Below are 21,873 nucleotides of genomic sequence, written 5' to 3'. Positions count from 1 at the left end.
TTTAGTTTCCCTTCTCCCGTTCAGACTTGCCAGTAAATCTGGTGTCTTTTCCAGGGGGGGGGGGGGTATGGTGGTATTGGTCAGGTCTGGTATCGCCAATAGGTGCGTGAAGATGGGGCGTCTCCAGGTTTAGTGCCTAGGGCAGCAGCAGCTGTTAATACAGCCCTGCCTGCGGCCTCCTCCAGAGACCGGGGACCTGCACGTGTGGCCGGGAGGGGAACCTGTGTGCCGGGGTGAGAGGAGGAGGGATATGTGCACTCCTGCCCCAATCACGCCCAGCTGCCCCAGTTTCCCCCAGTATGCCCCTGTCACCTCTCATTTATACCTTTATTACTACTACACCCCTCATCTTTACCTGTACTACTACTTCTACTACACCCCTCATCTATACCTGTACTACTAATTCCCCTCATCTTTACTACTAATACAACCCTCATCTTTACCTGTACTACTACTAATCCCCCTCATCTGTATTACTAATACACCCCATATCTATACCTGTACTACCTCACCCTTCATCTTTACCTCTACTACTACTACTAATGCCCCTCATCTGTATTACTAATACACCTCATATCTATATCTGTACTACTACACCCCTTATCCACTATATCTCCACTACTACACTCTACCTAGATGGAGGCACCATGTGTCCCGCTATCCCCACCCCCACCCCCTCGCTTATCCCGGAAATGCCCCTGCCTGCATGTGTCCCTGCTACATAGAGGATACATATATACAGCAGTACATAGAGGATACATATATACAGGGGGAGGCATATATACAGTAGTACATAGAGGATACATATATATACAAGAGTACATAGAGGAGACATATTTACAGGAGTACATAGAGGAGACATATATACAGAAGTACATCGAGTGATATAAACTATTGTAAAAATACAGTAACCCCAGCTTTCCCAGCATCTTATACTCAGTATGATAGAGGTCCGTTTCGTGTCATCACTGAGCCGCCCAATAGACTTATACAGGAAAGTGAGTTCTGACCCTTTCACAGGGCACAGTAGGATATTTGGTCACCAATGACTGGAAGGACCGAAGATGTTATAGGTAAGAGGTTAGAGGCCAGAGTGGTCCTTTAAGGATGGGCCGCCAGCCTGCTACTCATGGGCCAGTGCTGTGTACTTGCCCCCCGGGCTAAAATTTGCCAGCCAGCCCCTGGTGCCCACACAGTGGTTTACGCCCACATATGGGGTACCGTTGTATTCAGGAGAACCTGCGTTACAAAATTTGGGGTGCATTTTCTCTCATGTTTATTATGAAAATGAGATACTTTAACCCCTTAAGGACAGAGCCTGAAATGGCCTTAATGACAGAGACAAATTTTATGAATATGACCAGTGTCACTTTAGTCATTAATAACTTCGGGATGCTTTTACCTATCCGGCTGATTCTGAGATTGTTTTCTCGTGACATTTTGTACTTTACATTTCTGGTAAATTGGAGTCGATACTCATAACAAATCTTTATGAAAAAAAACCAAATAATGTGAAAAAATTTGAAAAAATGCATTTTTCCAACTTTGAAACTTCTTTGCGTATACAGAAAGTGGTTATACCACATAAATTATATATTAAATAGCATTAGCAACATGTCTACTTTATGTTGGCGGCATTTATTAAACTATCTTTCATTTTTTTTAGACGATAGGAAGCTTAAAACATTAGCAGCAAATTTCCAAATTTTCAGTAAAATTTCAAAATCAGATATTTTTAGGGACCTGTTCAGATTTAGGCTGGGTTCACACTACATATATTTCAGGCAGTATTTGGTCCTCTTGTCAGGTCCACATAGCAACCAAAAGCAGGAGTGGATTGAAAACACAGAAAGGATCTGTTCACATCTGTTCACACAATGTTGAAACTGAGTGGATGGCCGCCATATAATGGTAAATAACTGCCATTATTTCAATATAACAGCCATTATTTTAAAATAACAGCAAATATTTGCCATTAAATGACGGCCATCCACTCAATTACAACATTATGTGAACAGAGCCTTTCTGTGTTTTCAATCCACTCCTGGTTTTGGTTGCTATACAGCCTCAAATATACAGCCTCAAATATACATAGTGTGAACCCAGCCTTAAAGTGTATTTGAGGGGCCTGTATGTTAGAAAGCCCCACAAAGCACCCCATTTCAGAAACTGCACCCCCCAAACTCTGCAAAAGCACATCCAGAAAGTGTTTTAACCCTTTAGGGGAGTCACAGAAATAAAAGCTAAGTGTGTAAGGAATTTGAAAATTTTAATTTTCTGTGCAGAGATTTTATTGTAATCCAATATTTTTCATAATTATAAACCTATTACCAGAGAAATGCACCCCAATAATTATTGCCCCGTTTCTGCAGTTTATAGAAATACCCCATATGTGGCCCTATTGCGCTATTTGATGCAACCACAAGCCTCAGATATAAGGGAGCGCCTAGTGAATTTCAACGCCTCCGTTATATTTGGTCATTTTTGACTGTACCACTTCAGGTTGGCAGAGGCTCTGGGGTGTCAAAACCTAAAAAACACCCCTAAAGGGACACCATTTAGAAAACTACACCCCTCAAGGAATGTAACAAGGGGTGCGGTGAGCATCTGCACCCCACAGGTGCTTCACAGATTTTCCGAACAATATGGCGTGAAAAAAGAAAAATTTATTTTTTACACTAAAACGTTGTTCTAGCCTTCAATTTTTCATTTTCTTAAAGGGATAAGAGGCAAAAAAAGACAAAAAATGTGTAGCGCAGTTTCTCCCGAGTACAGAAATACCCCACATGTGGCGATAGAGTGCCAAGGGGGCGCAGGACGAGCCTCCAAAGGGAAGGAGCGCCAATTGGCTTTTGGAAGCTGAATTTCACTGAAAAGGATTTCAAGGGCCATGTCGCATTTACAGAGCCCTTGTGCTGCCAAGACACTGGAAACCCCCCACAAGTGACTCCATTCTGGAAACTACACCCCTCAAAGAATCTAACAAGGGGTGCAGTGAGCATATGGACCCCACTGGTGACGGGCAAAAATGTGGAACAATGTGACGTGAAAGGGAAAAATTTCATTTTTTCACTTTCATGGCACAAATGTGCCCGTCATCAAGGGGTCCATATCCTCACTGCACCCCTTGTTAGATTCCTTGACGGGTGCAGTTTCCAGAATGGGGTCACTTGTGGGGGGTTTCCAGTGTTTTGGCAGCACGAGGGCTCTGTAAATGCGACATGGCGTTCATCATCCATTCTAGCCAAATCCAACCTCCAAAATCCAAATGGCGCTCCTTCCCTTCGGAAGCTTGCCCTGCGCCCACATGGCGCTTTATGTCCACATGTGGGGTATTTACGGACTCGGGGGAAATTGCTCTACACATATTGTGTGTTTTTTTTCTCTTTTAACCCCTTGTGAAAATGATAAATTCAAGGCTAAGCCAACATTATAGTGTAAAAAATGTAATATTTCATTTTCACGCCACATTGTTCCACATTTGTGCCCGTCACCAGTGGGGTCCATATGCTCACTACACCCCTTGTTACATTCCCTGAGGGGTGTAGTTTCCATAATGGGGTCACTTGTGGGGGGTTTCAACTGTCTTGGCAACACAGAGGCCTTTTGAATGCAACATGGCCCCTCAAAATCCATTCCATCCAAATCCAGCCTTCAAAAACGAAATGGCGCTCCTTCCCTTCGGAGGCTTGCCCTGCGCCCACATGGCGCTTTATGTCCACATGTGGGGTATTTCGGTACTCAGGGGAAATTGCGCTACACATTAAATGTTTTTTTTATCTTTTAACCCCTTGTGAAAATGAAAAAACATGACAAGATTAATGATTTAGAGTAAAAATTTTACAAAAATTACACTAAATGTTGGTCTAGCCTTGATTTTTTTCCATTTCCACAAGGGGTTAAAAAAGAAAATGAACACAAAACGTGTAGGGTAGTGTCCCCTGAGTACGAAAATACCCCACATGTGGGCATAATGTGCCATATGGGCACAGGGCAAGTCACCAAAGGGACAGAGCGCCATTTAGAGGCTGGAATGGAGGATGGAGGCCATGTCGCAATTACAAAGCTCCTGTGCTGCCAGGACAGTAGAAACCCCCGACAAGTGACCCCATTCTGGAAACTACACCCCATAAGGAATCTAACAAGGGGTGCAGTGAGCATATGGACCCCACTGGTGACGGGCACTTACGTAGAACATGTGCCGAGAAAATAAAAAATACAATTTTTTTCATTTTCACGTCCCAAATGTGGCCGTCACCAGGGGGCCATATCCCCGCTGCCCCCCTTCTTAGATTCCTTATGGGGTGTAGTTTCCAGAATGGGGTCACTTGTGGGGGGTTTCTACTGTCCTGGCAGCACAGAGGCTTTGTAATTGCATCATGGCATCCTCTAATGGGAATGGCGGCCATACCTACTTAGCTGGGGAAAAGGGACAATTCTAATTTATTTGGGGGTATTAGGCCAATTATTAGTTTATAAGGTTGGAAATGACAGGTGTCCATCAAACTCAACCTGTGTTGATCCAGAGGAAGGCAAAAAAAAAACCCTCGTAAGGCAGACGACAGTAGCCTCATCACAGGGGAAAAATTCCTTCCCGACTCCATAATGGCGATCAGAATAATCCCTGGATCAACGTGACCCCTGAAATAGGAATAAGGGACAGAATTTAGATAATGTAGAACCCCAATGACGTGTGGTGCGCCTTGAAGCGATCCAGTATTCAGAGGCCGGGGGGATCAGGACAGGTGGCACACTGGAAAATGGTGTCCTTCCTGATCCCCCTGTTACACCACACTCTGCACTTCTTCTGGGGTCTCCTGTTTTCCAGTGTGGGGGACGTCACCTGGAAAATGTTGCCCTGGTGCGATACGGGGTCCTTCATATCCAGAAGCGCAGGGTCCGCTCCATGGCTGCTAAATATTAGGGCTCTATTACTGCTTCTGATATGTTCGGATCGTGCCGCAAGCTACAGGGCAGCGAGGGACTGGAAGAGGGGGTGCTGGTATAAAAGTTATCTCCGTACAGGTGGTGACCTTTATCCAGCAGTGGGAAGATCAGTTCCCGGACGATGTCCCCACTAACTCCGAGGATGGGGGGGGAGGGGGCATCTGGGGGCTGGATTCTGGTGTCCCTTCCTACATACACTCTAAGGGTACGTGCACACTGCGGAATCGCGACAGATAACCCTTCGTGCATTCCACAGCTGGCACCCACCGGCGGAGTGATGCAGGCGCACGTCTCCGTCCGTGTCATAGACTCCATTCTATGCACGGGCGGATTCCGCTCTCCGTCCAACGTGTTCATTCTTTGGATGGACGATGGAATCCGCCCGTGCATAGAATGGAGTCTATGACACGGGCGGAGACACGCGCCCGCATCAGTCCGCCGGCGGGTGCCAGCTGCGGAATGCACGAAGGGTTATCCTTTGCCATTCCGCAGTGTGCACGTACCCTAAATCTGTAAGTGTACCCTGAGGTACTGTCACAGAGTGTGTAGAATTTCACACCATCCCGTCATCTCTTATTGGGACGGTACTGGCGGAAAAGACGTGTCTGGGGGGCAGCGTACGCTACGCTACCCCCAGATACGTCATTGGATGATGAGGATGAGGATGAATGGAGGAAAGAAGGATCCCCCCATTCATCCTCACTGGCTGTTTCGGTGTCGGAGGTAATAATAACGTATCCCTCTGACGCCGAAAACACCCTGGGGGCCATTTGTATACGGGGATTGGTATATGGGGTATGTAGTGGTGTAGTGTCAAACTTTATTCAATGTAGTGTGGTGTAATGTAGTGTTTTTTACGTGTTTTTTTACAGTAAGTATAAAAAAAAAACCTACGCCAACAAAAGAGTTGCTGATAAATGCCGCACTTATGTGCGGCACTTATTAGCAGACTGTGGCAGTAGAATATAGAAAAAAAAAACACCCTACGCCAAAAAGGAGGAGTTGCTGATTAGCAGCGCACTTTCGTGCGATGCTGATCAACACTCAGCGGCGATAGGGTGCGGAAAATAGAAAAAAAAAAATTTGAAAAAAAAAAAAAAAAAAAAAAATTTCTACATTCTGAACATCCCTATAGTGGCTGATACGTGTATTACACATATCAGCCGCTAGAGGGCAGCAGAGCGCAAAATACGGAAAGAGCCGACGCTGGAGCCGAAAATAGCCGAGAGAAGCCGAACGTGACGTCACGGAAGAAGCCGAAGACCCGAACGAAGACGAGGATGCCGCGAACCCGGAAGACGCCGATCAGGAGCCCGGGACAGGTGAGTAATGTACAAATACCTGCTCTGGACCCCTCGGCTACCTAGCTGAGGGGTCCAGGGCAGGTATTTACTATATTGTGGGACTCTGATCGCCGTGCCACCGGCCCGATCGCCGTGAACGGCCGGCCGGCCGTTCACGGCGATCGGGCCGGTGGCACGGCAATCACCATTACTTTTTACAGTAATGGCGGTCGGTGCCGTCCTCGGACAGCACCGACCGCCATTTTTTTCCGGGTCATCGGGTCGCCGATGACCCGGAAAGGTTCCGATCGCCGCTATTGGCTGATCTGAATTGATCAGCCTATAGCGGCGATCGTAAGCACGGGGGGTGTTAACCACCCCCCATGCCGTGAAGCTAAGATGGCCTGCTATGATTTATAGCAGGCCATCTTCCCCGACCGCTGTGTGTGAACACGCAGCGATCGGGGAAACATCGGGCGTAAATTTACGCCCTGATGCGTCAAGTACCAGGGCGCGAGGGCGTAAGTTTACGCCCGATGTCGTTAAGGGGTTAATCTTAACAAATATATTATTGGAAAATTTCTATTTTCCATTTTTTTCCGGCCTAATTGTGAATACTTAACTCCAGCCCCTGTAGAGTTAAAATGCTCATTATACCCTTAGATTAACTCTTTAAGGTGTCTAGTTTCCAAAATGGGGTCACTTATGGGGGTTTCCAGTATACAAGCCTCCTAAATCAACTTAAAAAAGAACTGGTACCTAAAAAAAAATCAGTTTCGGAAATTTCATGAAAATTTGATAATTTGCTGATACATTTCTAAGCCCCGTAACACCCTAAAAAAGTGAAATATGTTTACGAAATGAAGCCAGAATAAAGAGGACATATTGATAATGTGACTTACTAATTAATTTTTGTCATGTCCCTTTTTTTTTTGGGAAGCAAAGAATTTTAAAGTTTGTAAAGTGCAAAATTTTCAAATTTTTCATTATATCTTGATGTTTTTCACAAAAAACACACAAGACAGTGACCAAATTTTGCCACTAACATAAAGTACCATATGTTACGAAAAAACAATCTCAGAATCGCTAGCATACGTTAAAGCATCACTGAGCTATAAGCGCATAAAGTGAGACAGGTGAGATTTTAAAAAATGAGCCTGGTCATTAAGGCCCAAACAGGCTTGGTCCCTAAGGGGTTAAGAATTCTGTGCATCTCCCTTTGGATTAGCCTTCTTCTGTTGTTGTTTTTTTGTTTTATATACTGGTTTTGAGATTGATACCTTTAACTAAAACAACCCCTGGTTGGGTTTCCCAAAATCTGGATTTTTAAGTTACATAAGCACCAGCTTTTAAAATTCTAGCTGCTGTGATACAAAAAAAAAGTAATACTTACATGCTTATCCCAGTCAAAATGTTGACTTTTTTCTAATTCAGAATATATTTCTTTAGTGTCCTTTGAGGTTTGACCATTTCCAATTGGGGCTATCCTGTCACCAGATACCTAAAAAAAAAAAGTATGGACTGTTTGTTTGTTTTTTTACAATGCATTTTTGTGTTACATTTTTGGTGTATAGTTGTTGGGAGAAGGTTGTTCAAAGATTATGCAGGTATGTTACTTACTTGCGTTACAAAAGCTTCACTTTCTTCCCCAGTTATGTTTCTGGTAGCCATGTCTTTATTCCACAGTCCATACACCAGTGAATCAGAAGCCTGAGAGTTATTTGGACCAACTAGTGCTCCATTTATTCCATTTCCAGTTTCAACACCTGGAAAATTTAGCACTCAGTCACACTTTACACTGCACAAATTTCTTACATAAGGCTGACTGATCACGGACGTGGAATGCATGTACCGGAGTCCCTTTCCCCCGCGCCCGGACAGCATCTGTAATTAGATGCTGGGAGCGGGGGAGACTGTATTCATAAGCGCCGCGCTGTACTGAAGCAGCCGCGCGGTGCTGTTACTACAGCGCAGCGTTTATGAATACAGTCTCCCCCGCTCCCTGCATCTAATTACAGATGCTGTCCGAGCGCGGGGGGGCTCCGGTACATGCATTTAACGTCCGTGATCAGTCAGGATCACGGAATGTGGGAATGCAGCCTAACTGGAGTTGCAGCCTCCCCAAATTTTTGGTCTGTTTCTTGAATGTATAATAAGTTTGTTAGGACATGAGTAGTGTGTAAATATAACCTTGAGAATGCTATATCAAGATGTGGGAATGTACATACATAAATCGTGTTAATATTTTAATATGGACTAAAGTGGGTAAGGAGAGGGATTTGACATTTTTAAATATAATTAAAGGGGTTATCCAGCACTACAAAAACATGGTCACTTTCTTCCACAGACAGCCCCACTCTTGTCTCCAGCTGGGCGGGGTTCTTCTGCTCAGTTCCATTGAACTGAATGGAGCTTAATTGCAAACCGCACCTGAACTGGAGACAAGAGTCGTGTTGTCTCTGAAAGAAAGTGGCCATGTTTTTGTAGCACTGGATAATCCCTTTAAAACCTATTCATAATTATTTGGCAACAACCCAGATAACCCCTATAAGTATTAGAATTACTGTTATATAACAATTCAGAAAAAAGTCCTATTTGCTGTCTTCAGACTGCCCGATAACCTTCCACTCTGCCAACTGATAATCCACAGCAAAAGGCAAAAGCAAGAGCAAGCCAAGACCCTGAGGAAGACAAAAATCACGTGGTCTGCTTCTTGGACAGAAGGGATAAAGAGCGAGGACCACTCACAGCCAGTGCAGATTACAACACTTCCAGGAAGTCATTCTCTAAAATGGCACAGCAGTGATTATATTCCGGCACTGTCTGTTATATCTAGACATTCAGGTTAAAATAATTATACATAGTAAATAGATGATTCAGCAGTCTGGTAAAACTGATATCTTTATTCTAAACCCAAGTTAAGATACAGGAAATTCCCACCATGATGCAGCACACCACAGGGGTACACGTGACATGTTTCAAACGCATGCACGTTCTTGATCATTGAACATCATCTATCCTGAATACCACGAACTAAAAAAGAAAAAAATCTGAAAGTACTTTGTCTTAAAAATAAAAAAAATAAAAATCACTCAACCTAGGACTGTATTACACGGCCCGACATTTCCCTGTTGGAGCAGCGCTCACTTACCAAGCCTAAACACGATTCGATAATCATGCATGAGGGCTGCTGCGCGGACGTCATTAGTGATGTCCATGCAGGCCTTGCTTTTTACATGAAAATTATTAACGTTGATACTTACCTGTTCTCCCTCGTTGTCCTGCAGCCTTCTGCCTGTGGTAATGCATGGCTGAGGATTTGTAAGCATCTGTAGAAAACAATGATCAGCCAGGGATTGTCTCTTCAGGTAATTGTTGGCTTTATTACATGCAGTGATAATATGTCAAATCGGCCTGGCCGGGCAGATTATCGATCCATGTAAAAGGGCCCTAAGGGGGGAATTTATCAAAGTAGTTCTAAATGTGTTGGCGTGTCTATATCATGCCTTTGGCCAAACAAGCCTCTTTTCTATGTGCCATATTTATCAACATGGTGCCTTGACCATCATAAATTTGCCGCAACCACAGAGAAACGCAGTTACACACAATTGATGTGCCTTTGACATTATGTACGGGTGGTCCAGTCTGAAGAGGCTTTGCCTTTAAAGAAAAAATTAATTAATAAATAAAAATCAGAGTTAAATGTGCCGTGACAGGCAAGAACAAAACTGCCAGTTTACACTGCTTAGTTCCTTGAATTAACACTATCGATTGTCCCAGACCCATTTCATTTAACACAAATACAAAAAAAACCTTCTGTGATGGGAAACAATGACAACTATTCATCATTATTATCACCAGACTATAAAACATAAGAATTCTAATAAAATTTGTATCGCAAATCACAATTCACAGAATAAAGTTAGGATCAGAATTATTAGGAATAAATAATTACACTGACTAAAGTGACAAACCTACCAGTAGTAAACCCGGGTGAGCAAATGCCATAGCCTTCTGCAGACTGTCTACATGTTAGCACATTAGATGCACTCTGCGTATCATTTGAAGATTCCTCCTCTGAGCTGCCACCTTCCAAGCCTGGTCGAAAACTGGGTCTATGCTGCTCTTCAACCTGTAAATAAAATAAATAAAACTGTGTAAATATGCACGCAAACATGTGTTTATACTACGTGTGACTTATTTAATACTGCTTTATGGAATAGTGCAGATGTATGTGCCAAAAAAGCAGAATTTGCTTTTTTGGCCTCTTGCCAGTTGATAGGGGGTATATGGACGCATTTGCGACATGTGTAGGCAGAGTTCCTGATACATACACTAAATCAGGTGTGAAAAGGAAGTAAACTTGCTAATCCCTTAACACACAATGTTTTATGTAGTAACACTGACACTAGAATCATACACTATGTTTTAAAAAATTGCCACTACAGTTTTTGGCCTAAAACCAGACATGGATTTGTAGGGAATGAGAAATATTAATGGAAGATTAGATTAACAATAGAGATGAGTGAACCTCGAGCATGCTCGAGTCCATCCGAACCCGATCGTTCAGCATTTGATTAGCGGTGGCTGCTGAAGTTAGATAAAGCCCTAAGGCTATGTGGAAAGCATGGATATAGTCATTGGCTGTATCCATGTTTTCCAGACAACTTTAGAGCTTTATCCAAGTTCAGCAGCACCCGCTAATCAAATGCTGAATGATTGGGTTCGGATGGACTCGAGCATGGTCGAGGTTCGCTCATCTCTAAATTAACAACCTACAAAAAATGGTTTTCAGAGCTGCGCAGTCATTTAAATACATTGTTAGCAATTATTTTACAGCAGCACTAAATATCAAATGTGTGATGTGGCTGTGACAAAGCACAGATGGAGCAGTAAATTTGCGGGTCTGCCTCTGCAATGTGAACACTACTTAATAAAGACGACTTATTAAAGGTCTATTCCATTCAAACATAATTTTTGATATGTTTCTGCCCATGGTGAAAGTATCATGATGATAAGTATACTTATCTATTCAATCTCCTTCCCCCAGTTCTAAGCTGCTGCTTTCTGCTAAAAGACACAAAACTGTGTGTAAGCTCTTTTCTCTGTCTTCCCCGTCTCCCCCTCCACCTTCAGAGACAGCTGATGTAACGTCCCTGGCTATCTTTATCTGCAACATTGTAGCTTATTTGTAATGCTTGGAGGATTATTCTGAGGTCAAGTTGCTGCTGAACTCACTGTAAATAACCCTCCCATCATTACAAAGAAGCTACAATATTGCAGATAAAGCCTTCCGGGACTTGCTTACATCAGCAGTCTCAGAAGAGAGGGGGAGGAGAGGAAGACACAAAAGCTCACACAGATTTTTGTGACTTATTAAAGCAGTGGCTCAGAACTGGGGGAAGGAGACTGAACAGATAATATATATATATATATATGATAGGAATTCTTAGTCTCAACATGGGCAGCAACCTATCAAAACTTATGTTTAAGAGGAATACCCTTTAAAGGACATACTGGTGAAAGCAGTTATTATTTCTTTTGGATTTTACTATTGTGGACTGCTATATACTCATGTCACTTAGCACCTCAGAGGGCATTTACACAGATTTATCTGACAGATTTCTGAAGCCAGGAATGGATTTGAAAAGAGGAGAAATCTCTGTCTTTGCTTTATGACCTGTTTATAGTCTGTTCCTGGTTTTGTGTAAATGCCCCATAAATCTAAGCAAATTAGCACTGGTCTGACCTGACCTGACCTGAAGTGGGTGGTTAACGTAACTTAGTAGTGCCGACTGTTTTTATTGTGGACTAATTACAAAATATTAGTCAGCCGACGTTTGCTTTCTTGTTGCCTGATGGCTGGCCCTTTATACACTTAAAGGGGAACTCAGGCTGATGATGCAGACAGGGGGCAGGGCGTGATGTCACAGGAGGCTTGGCTGGATCCCCCAATCCCCTGACTGATCCACCATCTCTGAGTGGCCAGAAGCAGGTGTTGCACTGATTTCACTAATTGTGCAGAAGTAAGCAGTGAAATTAGGGCTGTGTTCACACATGTTGGAGTGTCATTGCAGTACTTCAGCGTATTCACAAAAATAATGCAGTAAGACAAGTAAATGATGCTAAATTAAAGAGGATCAGAGTCCTACTGTGGGGCTCAACTTCAAAGATTTCAACAGATGCTTGATCATAATATGTGTGTGGGAATGAAAAGAAAAAAAAAAAAAAAGTTCTTTTATTACAATATGAGCGTTACAGTTCGAGAATACAGCGTGCTGTGTGGTGTTACAGGTAGAGAATAGAGTCTGCTGGGGGGGGGGGTAGGACCACAATGAAATCATAAATTACTGCAAATAATTCAGTAACACAATGAAACTGCAATGTGTGAACACAGCCTAGATGTTCTGCAATAGATTTGGGTGGGGAATGTGCAGGGTGGGGGACTGTGATGAACAGCTGAGGGAAAGCATTGTATTCTGGAACCTGTAGTACTGTGTACAACTGATAAACCAGGAAGTGCAGAAACACAAAACAGAACCAAACCCCCCAAAACAAATGGATTTTTGGTAGTTTAAAAAAATGGAATAGATAGGTAAGTAATGCTTTATGCTTTTGCAGAAGTTTCATTTTTTTAACCTCTACCTGGAGTTGCCCTTTAACACGGGCCAATTACTGGACGAATAAGGGGTCCTAGGAACAAAAGCTGTCCCCCAACAGAAATCGACAAGAAAATTTATCCCTAGTTATTTACCTGGAATACATAAATATTTCACTAAATTATAAGCAAGTAGGACATCTCAGAGTAAAACGTGGATAGGTGCTTGCTGACACATTGGTTATTAGACACCAAACCATCTATTTCTGAAGTCACCTCTGTCTCGAAAGAAATGTTTTATTAGGAACTCCTACACATATGTTCCAAAGAAAAATCAACAAAATCATTTATGTCTAAATGGAAACCATTTCTAATTTATGAGTTTACCACAGAAAAGACAAACAAATTACGAATCAATTTAAAAAGACACCTTGTGGTATTGCATGGCCACACAAAAGAAAACCCTGGGAGGGCTCCAATTTACTTAATCCTATTCTCTTCTTCTATCATAAGCGATTTTGCCATATCATATTGATAGTATTAGTACACCATTGACATGTCTGATTGTTTGAGGTGAAAATGTTGGTTATTGTTATTCTATTAGTGTTTCTTGCAAATACTTTTCTGTTCTATACATATCCATATATAATGATTTGTTAAAAAGGTTTTTTGTACAACATACTGTACTTCCACAATACTACTATAGTCGCCTGTGTGCGACTTTCTTTATCGTTTCATTTCTGACTTTGCAAAAATATGTGCCTTACTGTGACAAAACAGTCAATAAAATATCTTCACGAAAAAACTTTGGTCGGACTGGCAAACCACAATAGTTATGCTACAACACAAAAATAAGTCCCCTTTCACAAATTAGTATTATATTGCAGTAACAGATCCATAATTGAAGATGGTATAGTATCCTTGGTTTGAATAGACTCTTACATATCCATCGAAAAAATATACTGGTAAGCCATTATACCGGCAATACTTGCGGCACAAATGCACCCAATTCAATCAATGAAAGTGTGCAAATGCGGACAGGGATGGACTCTCAAGTCTGCAATTAGGGACAGGATTACTGATGTGTGAATAGGGCCTAAATCTTAACATGTTTACAACTATAAAAGGCATAAAGGGGCTACTGCTATTCAATAACATACCAAAGGTTTATTTGTGCTCCCCAGAAAGTGTTCCCTTTGCAAGTGCTGTTGTGCAGCTCTTTGTAGCTCAACTTCCACATCATCACTATCACTATCCGGAGCCGAATCCATGCCTGTGGCTGCCAAGCGAACATGGGGCATCTGAAGTTCACCCTGAAACATTTATCATTTCACAAAACAATTAAAACCCTTATATCGAACAGAAAACCTTTAAAGAAAAAAAACCCACAGTAAAACCATAACTTTATAGGCTTTGCTTTCAAAAGGTTTATTAGTTTAAATAAAAAAAAAAATACAAAAGTATAAAAAGTATCAACAAAAAGGTACAAGGGCCGTATAACTGACAAACATGCCCTTACGCTCAACTGGAGAGCAAAGGATTATAAGGCGCTGGTATTACAGAATACAGAATAACAAATCACAGATACATCGTGGAGGTTTCAGTTTGTCAAACTAACAACCCAGGTAATACAATTGTATAGCCCACGGGGTGACCACAAGAAAGCTCTCAAAAACAAGTGACTGAAATGCCACTCAAATATATCAATTCGGCAAAGTGACCGATATGCCACCACATAGTGGGTAAGCATAGTTGCAGACATCAGTTGACTCACCACCACATGAAATAGTGAAGTGTCGGGTATGGGCAGGAGACATATTAAATTAAGCGGTATAGGCAAAGGGCATAGGAAGCCTGATAAGACCATATTTGGAGGACCTTTTAGTAACAAGAACCTAGTCCTTACTCAGCAAGGAAGCTAGCCGTCTCACCAGAAAGATGTGCTCTCTAGCTAGCGAGAGTCAAATCCTGAAATGTACTGTGTATAGTAAAGTAGGTGGTGGAAAACAGATTAAATATAAAGTATTGTTTTAGTCATATGTAACAGATACAAAACATGGATATTAAAAAAAAATAAAAAAAAATATCAACAGAAAACCTGTATATAAAGGAAGGTGACCACTAGGCCTTACTGGGCAGCAGTCACAGAGAAACTGTTGTGCATACTACAAAACATGGTGAGATGAAAAGCCAAATACTGCACAGATTTTGTAGGTTTTAGGAGCCAGGTTTGTTTAGAGGCCTATCAAGGATGAAGCCCACCTGGTTCAGATGGATATTTATGTAGCAAGTCTCAGCCTTTTTTTTTTTTTTAATCAGTGAATAGGATCTTTAACCGGTTTCTGAATAACTAACTGTAGCAACATAGCATTTAGGTTTCAGAGGTACCCCTGCTCTTATCACAGTAAAACATTTGGCAATTGCAGAATTAAAAGAAAAATTTCTTTAAATATTACGTTCCAAACACATCTGGACCAAATGTGCTACTAGATTTTGTTGACCTTGCAGCAAGAACAAAAGTGATTGTAGTCCTTTTTTATCACAAAAGCAGTTACGCGTTTGTCGATAATGGCAAAATAGGTCCCCCAAAGACTCCACAAGAAATTTGAAACAATTGAACATCCTGAAGACGAAGCCTGGTGGTATCTCCAAAAGGTACGCAGAGTGTTATGTGATGAATGAATTTTCCCTAAATGGTGGCTTTATGAGCAGCCCTAACAATCGGACAGGGCAATCTCAGACATGTCAAAGTAGGATTTTATCACAGAAACAATATTCTTCACAATGTCAGGATTAGTGAGAAGAAAGTGGAGTTGCCATAGAATGCTTTCGGTCTCGCTCATCAATCATGTAGGCCCACACATGAAATATTGTGCTCAGACCATGAGCATGGCAGAATCAATGAAAGGTAACATGGCAGCCAGTAGGAAAATATGATCTAGAATAGACACATTAGGCAGAACTAGTAAAATCTCTCCTAATTGGATAAAGGGCACAGTATGCAGCTAAAAAGGTGGGGTTGAAACAACTTGGCTGATCAAAGGCCTTGTTTTGTGGGTGAGTGAAGAGTGGCATATGAGCGATTTAATTCGCTCATGGTATGGTCAAGCATAAAGTTATTCCTTACCTCATAATTTTCAAAGCGCTTTATATGTTCACATCCTGGATCTATTTCAGTATTTGTAAAGTTGTTTCTTCGCTTGAGAACACAAGAAAATTTGGAAATGAAAATTACTTTTGTATTTCACAAACACCAAAAACTTATTTGTGCAAGAATGCTGTAATTCCAGTAGAAAACATTAAAGCTGCCATTACACATGGTGGTTTTTTAGCTAAAGCCAGATGTGGATCCATCAGACAGCAGAAGCACAAGTTTTTATTTATATTTCCCATTCCTCTAAAATCCACTTAGTTTTGCCTAAAAAAAAAAAAAAAATGCAAGGGCACCCTTCATGTGAGAGAGCACCCTAAAGGGCTTTTCTGGGCATTGAGTGTTTGCTTGTTGTTTTATTTTTTTGTTTGTTTTCTTAATATGTTTCTTGGGGGCGAGTTAAGTATACCTCTCTTATGTTACCTGCAGCCCCAGCAATACCAACTGCTCAGACAACACCTTGAACATTAACCAATACAACCAACTTAAGCAAATTAAAAAAAAAAAAATCATCAATTACACAGACGCTACAAATCCCACACGAAAATAAGATACTCATGTTATGTTAACTGGTTAAAGTCTTGCTGTAAATATTACACAAAGTGTACTCCTGGACATGGAAGGCAGACCTTACTCACAATAATGCATATTATAGGCTGAGCTGTGAGCTTTAGTTATTGTAAAGAGTGGTAGATCCTGTGTTACAGGGGTTGGCCACTTTATAGTAAAATTGTTCAGTGTACAGTATTAGTGTTTTCCCTGCTAGAGATGAGCATATTTACAGTAACAACGTGAGGTTATCTCCACAATCCACTCATCAGCCTGCTGCCTTTAACTCACTGCTGCTCTTCCCGGGGTGGCGGGAAAAGCTGGATCCAGTCCTGGGAAACGTCTCCCAGTTTCTCAGGACTGGATACAGTTTTCCCAACACCTGAGCACGGAACAGCAGCAAGTTAAAAGGCAGCAGGCTGATGAGCAGATTGCAGTGTGTCCAGAGCCGGAGGTAATGAGAGGCAGCTGCGAACCCGCAGCTGCATCTCATAAACCCCTTAGGGTCAATTTACACAGAAAGATTATCTGACAGATTATCTGCCAAAGATTTGAAGCCAAAGCCAGGAATGGATTCAAAAAGGGGAGAAATATCAGGCTTTCCTTTATGACCTGTAATCGGTTTATAGTCTGTTTCTGGCTTTGGCTTCAAATCTTGGCAGATAATCTGTTAAATTATCTTTCTGTGTAAATGGACCCTTAAAAGTCACAATCTATAGTTTAACCACTAGACGACCCTTGGTGTACAGGTACGTCCTGGGCCGCCTAGGGGAGTTCAGAGCGGGGCCGTCGCCGCTCTGAACCGCCACGTCCCGGGTGCTATATGTAGCCCGGGACCACGGCTATTAGCGGGCACGGTTCGACTGCCGTGCCCGCTAATTAAAAATTCAGATGCAGCTGTCGAAGTTGACAGCTGCATCTGAATACTTCTTGCAGCCTGTCACGGAGGAGCGATCCCCATGTCCTTACCCAGCCGGGGTCTGCGCCGTAATGGTGCTGATCCCGGCTCGGCACTCGATTGTTTTTGGCTGCAGCGGCCGAAAGCAATACAGTGCCGATCTCATTGATCTATGCAGTTTAATTATACTGCATAGAACTCAATGAGAGATCAGCGTACTTTTACTAAAAGTCCCCCGGGGGAATAACCCTAACCCCAGGGGGGCTTCTAGTATAGGTTTAAAAAAAAAAAAAAAAAAAAAAAAAAAAAAAAAAAAAACCTCCCCTAATAAAAGTTTGAATCACTCTCCTTTTCACATGTTATAAATAAAAATAAACAAACATACATACATGTTTGGTATCGCTGTGTGCGTAATCACCCAAAGTATTAATCTATCGAATTCCTGATCTCGCACGTTAAACGGCGCAAGCGCAAAAAAAAAAAATCCCTGAGTGCAAGATTGCGCATTTTTGGTCGCCTCATCTAGAAAAATTTTGATAAAAAGCGATCAAAAAGTCGCATATGTGCAAACAAGGTATCGATAGAAAGTACAGATCATGGCGCAAAAATTGACACCTCACACAGCCCCATAGACCAAAGGATAAAAGAGTTATAAGCCTGGTAATAGAGAGATTTTAAGGAACATATATTTGTTTATAATGGTTTGACTTTTTTAAAAGCCATCAAATTAAATAAAAGTTAAACATGTTACATATCGTTGTAATCGTAACAAATTGAGGAACATATATAACAAGTCAGTTTTACCCCAGGGCGAACGGCATAAAAACAAAACCCCTCCAAATAAAAAAGCGTTTTTTTTTTTCTATTTCACCAGACATTTAATTTTTTTCTGCTTTTGCAGTGTAATTTATGAAAAAATTCCGTCTGTCATTGCAAAGTACAATTAGTGGCGCAAAAAATAAGGGTTCATGTGGGTTTCTAGGTGAAAAAATGCAATGGCCATTTAAGCACAAAGAAAAAAAACGAAAACGCACAAATTTAAATTAGACCGGTCCTCTAAGAGTTAAAGCGTAACTATAATTTAAGTAGCCAAAAATGAAATTCCTTAAAAATAAAGCCCATGTGTTACCCTTTAAAAAGAGCCCTAAACTGCGTTGATAGCATGCACGCTCGCTGAGATATCCCCAGTTGTTTGGCTCAGAAGAATAAATGAATTTTTCTTCTGGCTGAGAGAAAGTGGGCGTGGTCTATCCCTCATCTCCCTGGCTGGCTCCCTCCATTCACTGACCAGCACCTTAGCAGATGTATCACACATAGCAGGATTAGATACAGCCCCAACATACAGTATCACAATGTAAGATTAGATACAGAGCACCAGCCGATGGTATCACACACAGTGGGATTAGATACAGTCATCTGCTCTCATTACACTGTAGGATAATGTCAGCCATGGAGGTGGGGGCACCTGCTGCAGACATCTGATATTGAATGTTATATGTACTATGGAAGGACTACAGCTGTGTTGTGCTGGGACTTGTAGTCCTCCCCTCAGTGACTCACCCACTCTCCCTCATGCAGCACATTGGAGTCATGGTGGCATGTCCCTCCTTGTTGAAGCACTGAGTACTTGTCCCTCCATCCATCTCCTCCCCTGCGCTGCTCCTCACACACAACACCCTCAGCTCTGCTATGTGATCTCTGTGAGGGGAAGGGGGAGAATGTGCTGCTAGGAGGGGGGGGGGTTGTTTCTGTTTCTCTGTGTGTCAGGGCTGTTATCTGATGCTGCTGTCAGTCTGTACTCTAAGTACCGGTCTGCAGAGAGAGGGTGTGTCCAGCAGGAATGCAGAAATAAGTCAGAGCCAGACAGAGCTGTAAGGGAATAATCAGCCTTATGTATTTAAAAAACTGTTCATTTTAGGTTATTAATGTATATTGCAAAAATTGTTATCATGCCCTAAGCTAACTAAAACTGAAAAGGTCAAAATATTTTATAGTTACGCTTTAACCTCTTAAGGACATATGACGTACCGGTACGTCATATGTCCTCACTTGCACTTCAAAGCGGGGCCGCGCGGCGGCCCCGCTTTGAAGTGCCGCGAGTAGCCCGGGACCGCTGCTATTAGCGGGCACGGTCGGATCGCCGTGCCCGCTAATTAGCTAATCGGAGGCAGCTGTCAAAGTTGACAGCTGCCTCCGATTACCGGAGGCAACGTTTCCCTGGTGTCTAGTGGGGGAGATCGCTCCTCCGGGACCTTGTCCCGGAGGAGCGATCTCCGTTACTGATGCCGGCCGGGGACGCGTCCAAGATGGCGCCGTCCTCGGCTCGGCACTCGTTTGTTTTCGGCTGCAGCAGCCGAAAGCAAACGAGTGCCGATCTCATGGATCTCTGCAGCATATCTATGCTGCAGAGATCTCTATGAGAGATCAAAGTATATATACTAGAAGTCCCCTAGGGGGGCTTCTAGTATATGTGTAAAAAAATAAAATAAAGTGTTGTTTATAGTAAAAAGCCCCCTCCCCTAATAAAAGTCCGAATCACCCCCCTTTTCCCAGGTTTTAAATAAAAGTAAACAAATAAATAAATAAACATGTTTGGTATCGCCGCGTGCGTAATCGCCCGAACTATTAATCACATTCCTGATCTCGTACGGTAAACGGTGTCAGTGCAAAAAAATCCCAAAGTGCAAAATTGCGCATTTTTGGTCGCATCAAATCCAGAAAAAATGTAATAAAAAGCGATCAAAAAGACGTATATGGGCAATCAAGGTACCGATAGAAAGATCACATCATGGCGCAAAAAATGACACCTCGCACAGCCCCATAGACCAAAGGATAAAAGCGCTATAAGCCTGGGAATGGAGCGATTTTAAGGAACGTATATTGGTTAACAACGGTTTGAATTTTTTACAGGCCATCAGATACAATATAAGTTATACATGTTATATATCGTTTGAATCGTAACAACTTGAGGAACATGCATAACAAGTCAGTTTTACCCCAGGGCGAATGGCGTAAAAACACATTTCCCCCAAATAAAAGAAATGCGTTTTTTTTTCAATTTCACCACACTTTGAATTTTTTTCTGGTTTCGCAGTGTACTTTATGCAAAAATTCAGCCTGTAATTGCAAAGTACAATTAGTGACGCAAAAAATAAGGGCTCATGTGGGTTTCTAGGTGGAAAAATGCAAGTGCTATGACCTTTTATGCACAAGGAGGAAAAACCGAAAACGTAAAAACGAAAATGGGCCATGACCTTAAAGGGTTAAGATACTCTGTGACAAAACATGCTTTTGTCACTGAGTGATCAGGACTACCGCATCCATGCTGGGGGGGGGGGAACCCGATCTCATGTACCGACGGGCAGGGGTAAGCCTCTTACCTCTGTCCAGTCGGTTTGGCGATCTGTACATAGAGTCTGCTCTCAGACAGGCTCTACGCATAGATCGCTGATAACACTAATGTATACTACGCCATAGCATAGATCAGTACATGCAATGTAATGATTGCATGGTTTACAGTGAAAAAAAAGTGTAAAAAAAAAAGTTTTTAAAAGTTTTAAATTAAACCCTAAACCCCCCCCTCCCAATAAAAGTTTAAAGATACCCGCTTGCCCATTATAAAATTAAATAGTATATAATATAATATATATATATATATATATATATATATATATATATATATATATATATATATATATACACATATACACACACACACATTACATATCGTAGCGTGCAGAATTGTCTGATCTATTAAAATATAACATTGTTCCCGCACAGTGAATGGTGTAAATGGAAGAAAAAAAAAACACCAGGATTGCGGATTTTATTAAATTATATATGAAAAATTTTTTTTATAAAAAGTGATCAGAATTTCTCTGTTAAACCAATATGATATTAATAAAAACTAGAGATCATGGCGCAGAAAATGACACCCTAACCAGCCCTGTAGGTGGAAAAATAAAAGTGCTATGGCTCTTAAAAGGTGAGAAAGAATATCGCATTAGTTTGACCCGGACATCCGTGCATCAAGGGGCTCTGTCTTGAAAGGGTTAAAGAAGTAGTGTGAGTTGTTGTATTTATTACACAATTTGATCACCACTACTGTGGCATTGGCATTTGATTCATCGCAGATTAGCTGCATCTATATTTCATTATTGCACAAGTCATAAAAATAGCAACAGAAAAGGACACTGTGTTATGTACAAACAGGATGTCACTTTTGTCAGTGTTAAACTTCTTGTGAGCCACAGTATCACATATTCACCTATCATATCCCTGCACTCTTAGCCGCCCCCCCCCCCAACTTGTTTACATCTATGCCCCCTTCCATTCTACTGAAGATCTTGTTTCAATTATACAACTAATCACACTGGCTGTCTCTGTGCCGATTCTGAAGTGTCTAGTGTGATGTAGCCCGACACCAGTCTCCTGTGTGTAAGAACTG

At 41.9% G+C, this 21,873-nt stretch overlaps 1 protein-coding gene across 8 annotated transcripts in view; it reads right to left on the bottom strand.

Annotated features, from left to right (window-relative positions):
• CEP192 (centrosomal protein 192) overlaps positions 1-21,873 on the bottom strand; it is a 91,522-nt gene that overhangs the window by 57,054 nt on the left and 12,595 nt on the right. For 6 of the 8 annotated variants that reach the window (XM_069957807.1, XM_069957814.1, XM_069957812.1 and 3 more), the window contains exons 8-12: positions 15,956-16,027; positions 13,989-14,141; positions 10,209-10,362; positions 7,851-7,996; positions 7,624-7,731 (exon numbers count right to left, since the gene is read on the bottom strand). In XM_069957807.1, coding sequence (XP_069813908.1) covers positions 7,624-7,731; positions 7,851-7,996; positions 10,209-10,362; positions 13,989-14,141; positions 15,956-16,027 — 633 coding nt within the window. The remainder of the gene's footprint in view (positions 1-7,623; positions 7,732-7,850; positions 7,997-10,208; positions 10,363-13,988; positions 14,142-15,955; positions 16,028-21,873) is intronic. The other 2 variants (XM_069957813.1, XM_069957815.1) reach the window with 2 other exon arrangements.

This window comes from Dendropsophus ebraccatus, chromosome 2 (assembly GCF_027789765.1).
Source record: "Dendropsophus ebraccatus isolate aDenEbr1 chromosome 2, aDenEbr1.pat, whole genome shotgun sequence".
Lineage (NCBI taxonomy): Eukaryota > Metazoa > Chordata > Amphibia > Anura > Hylidae > Dendropsophus > Dendropsophus ebraccatus.
The sequence above is the reverse complement of the archived record's forward strand: the minus strand, read 5'-3'. Positions and strand labels throughout refer to the sequence as shown.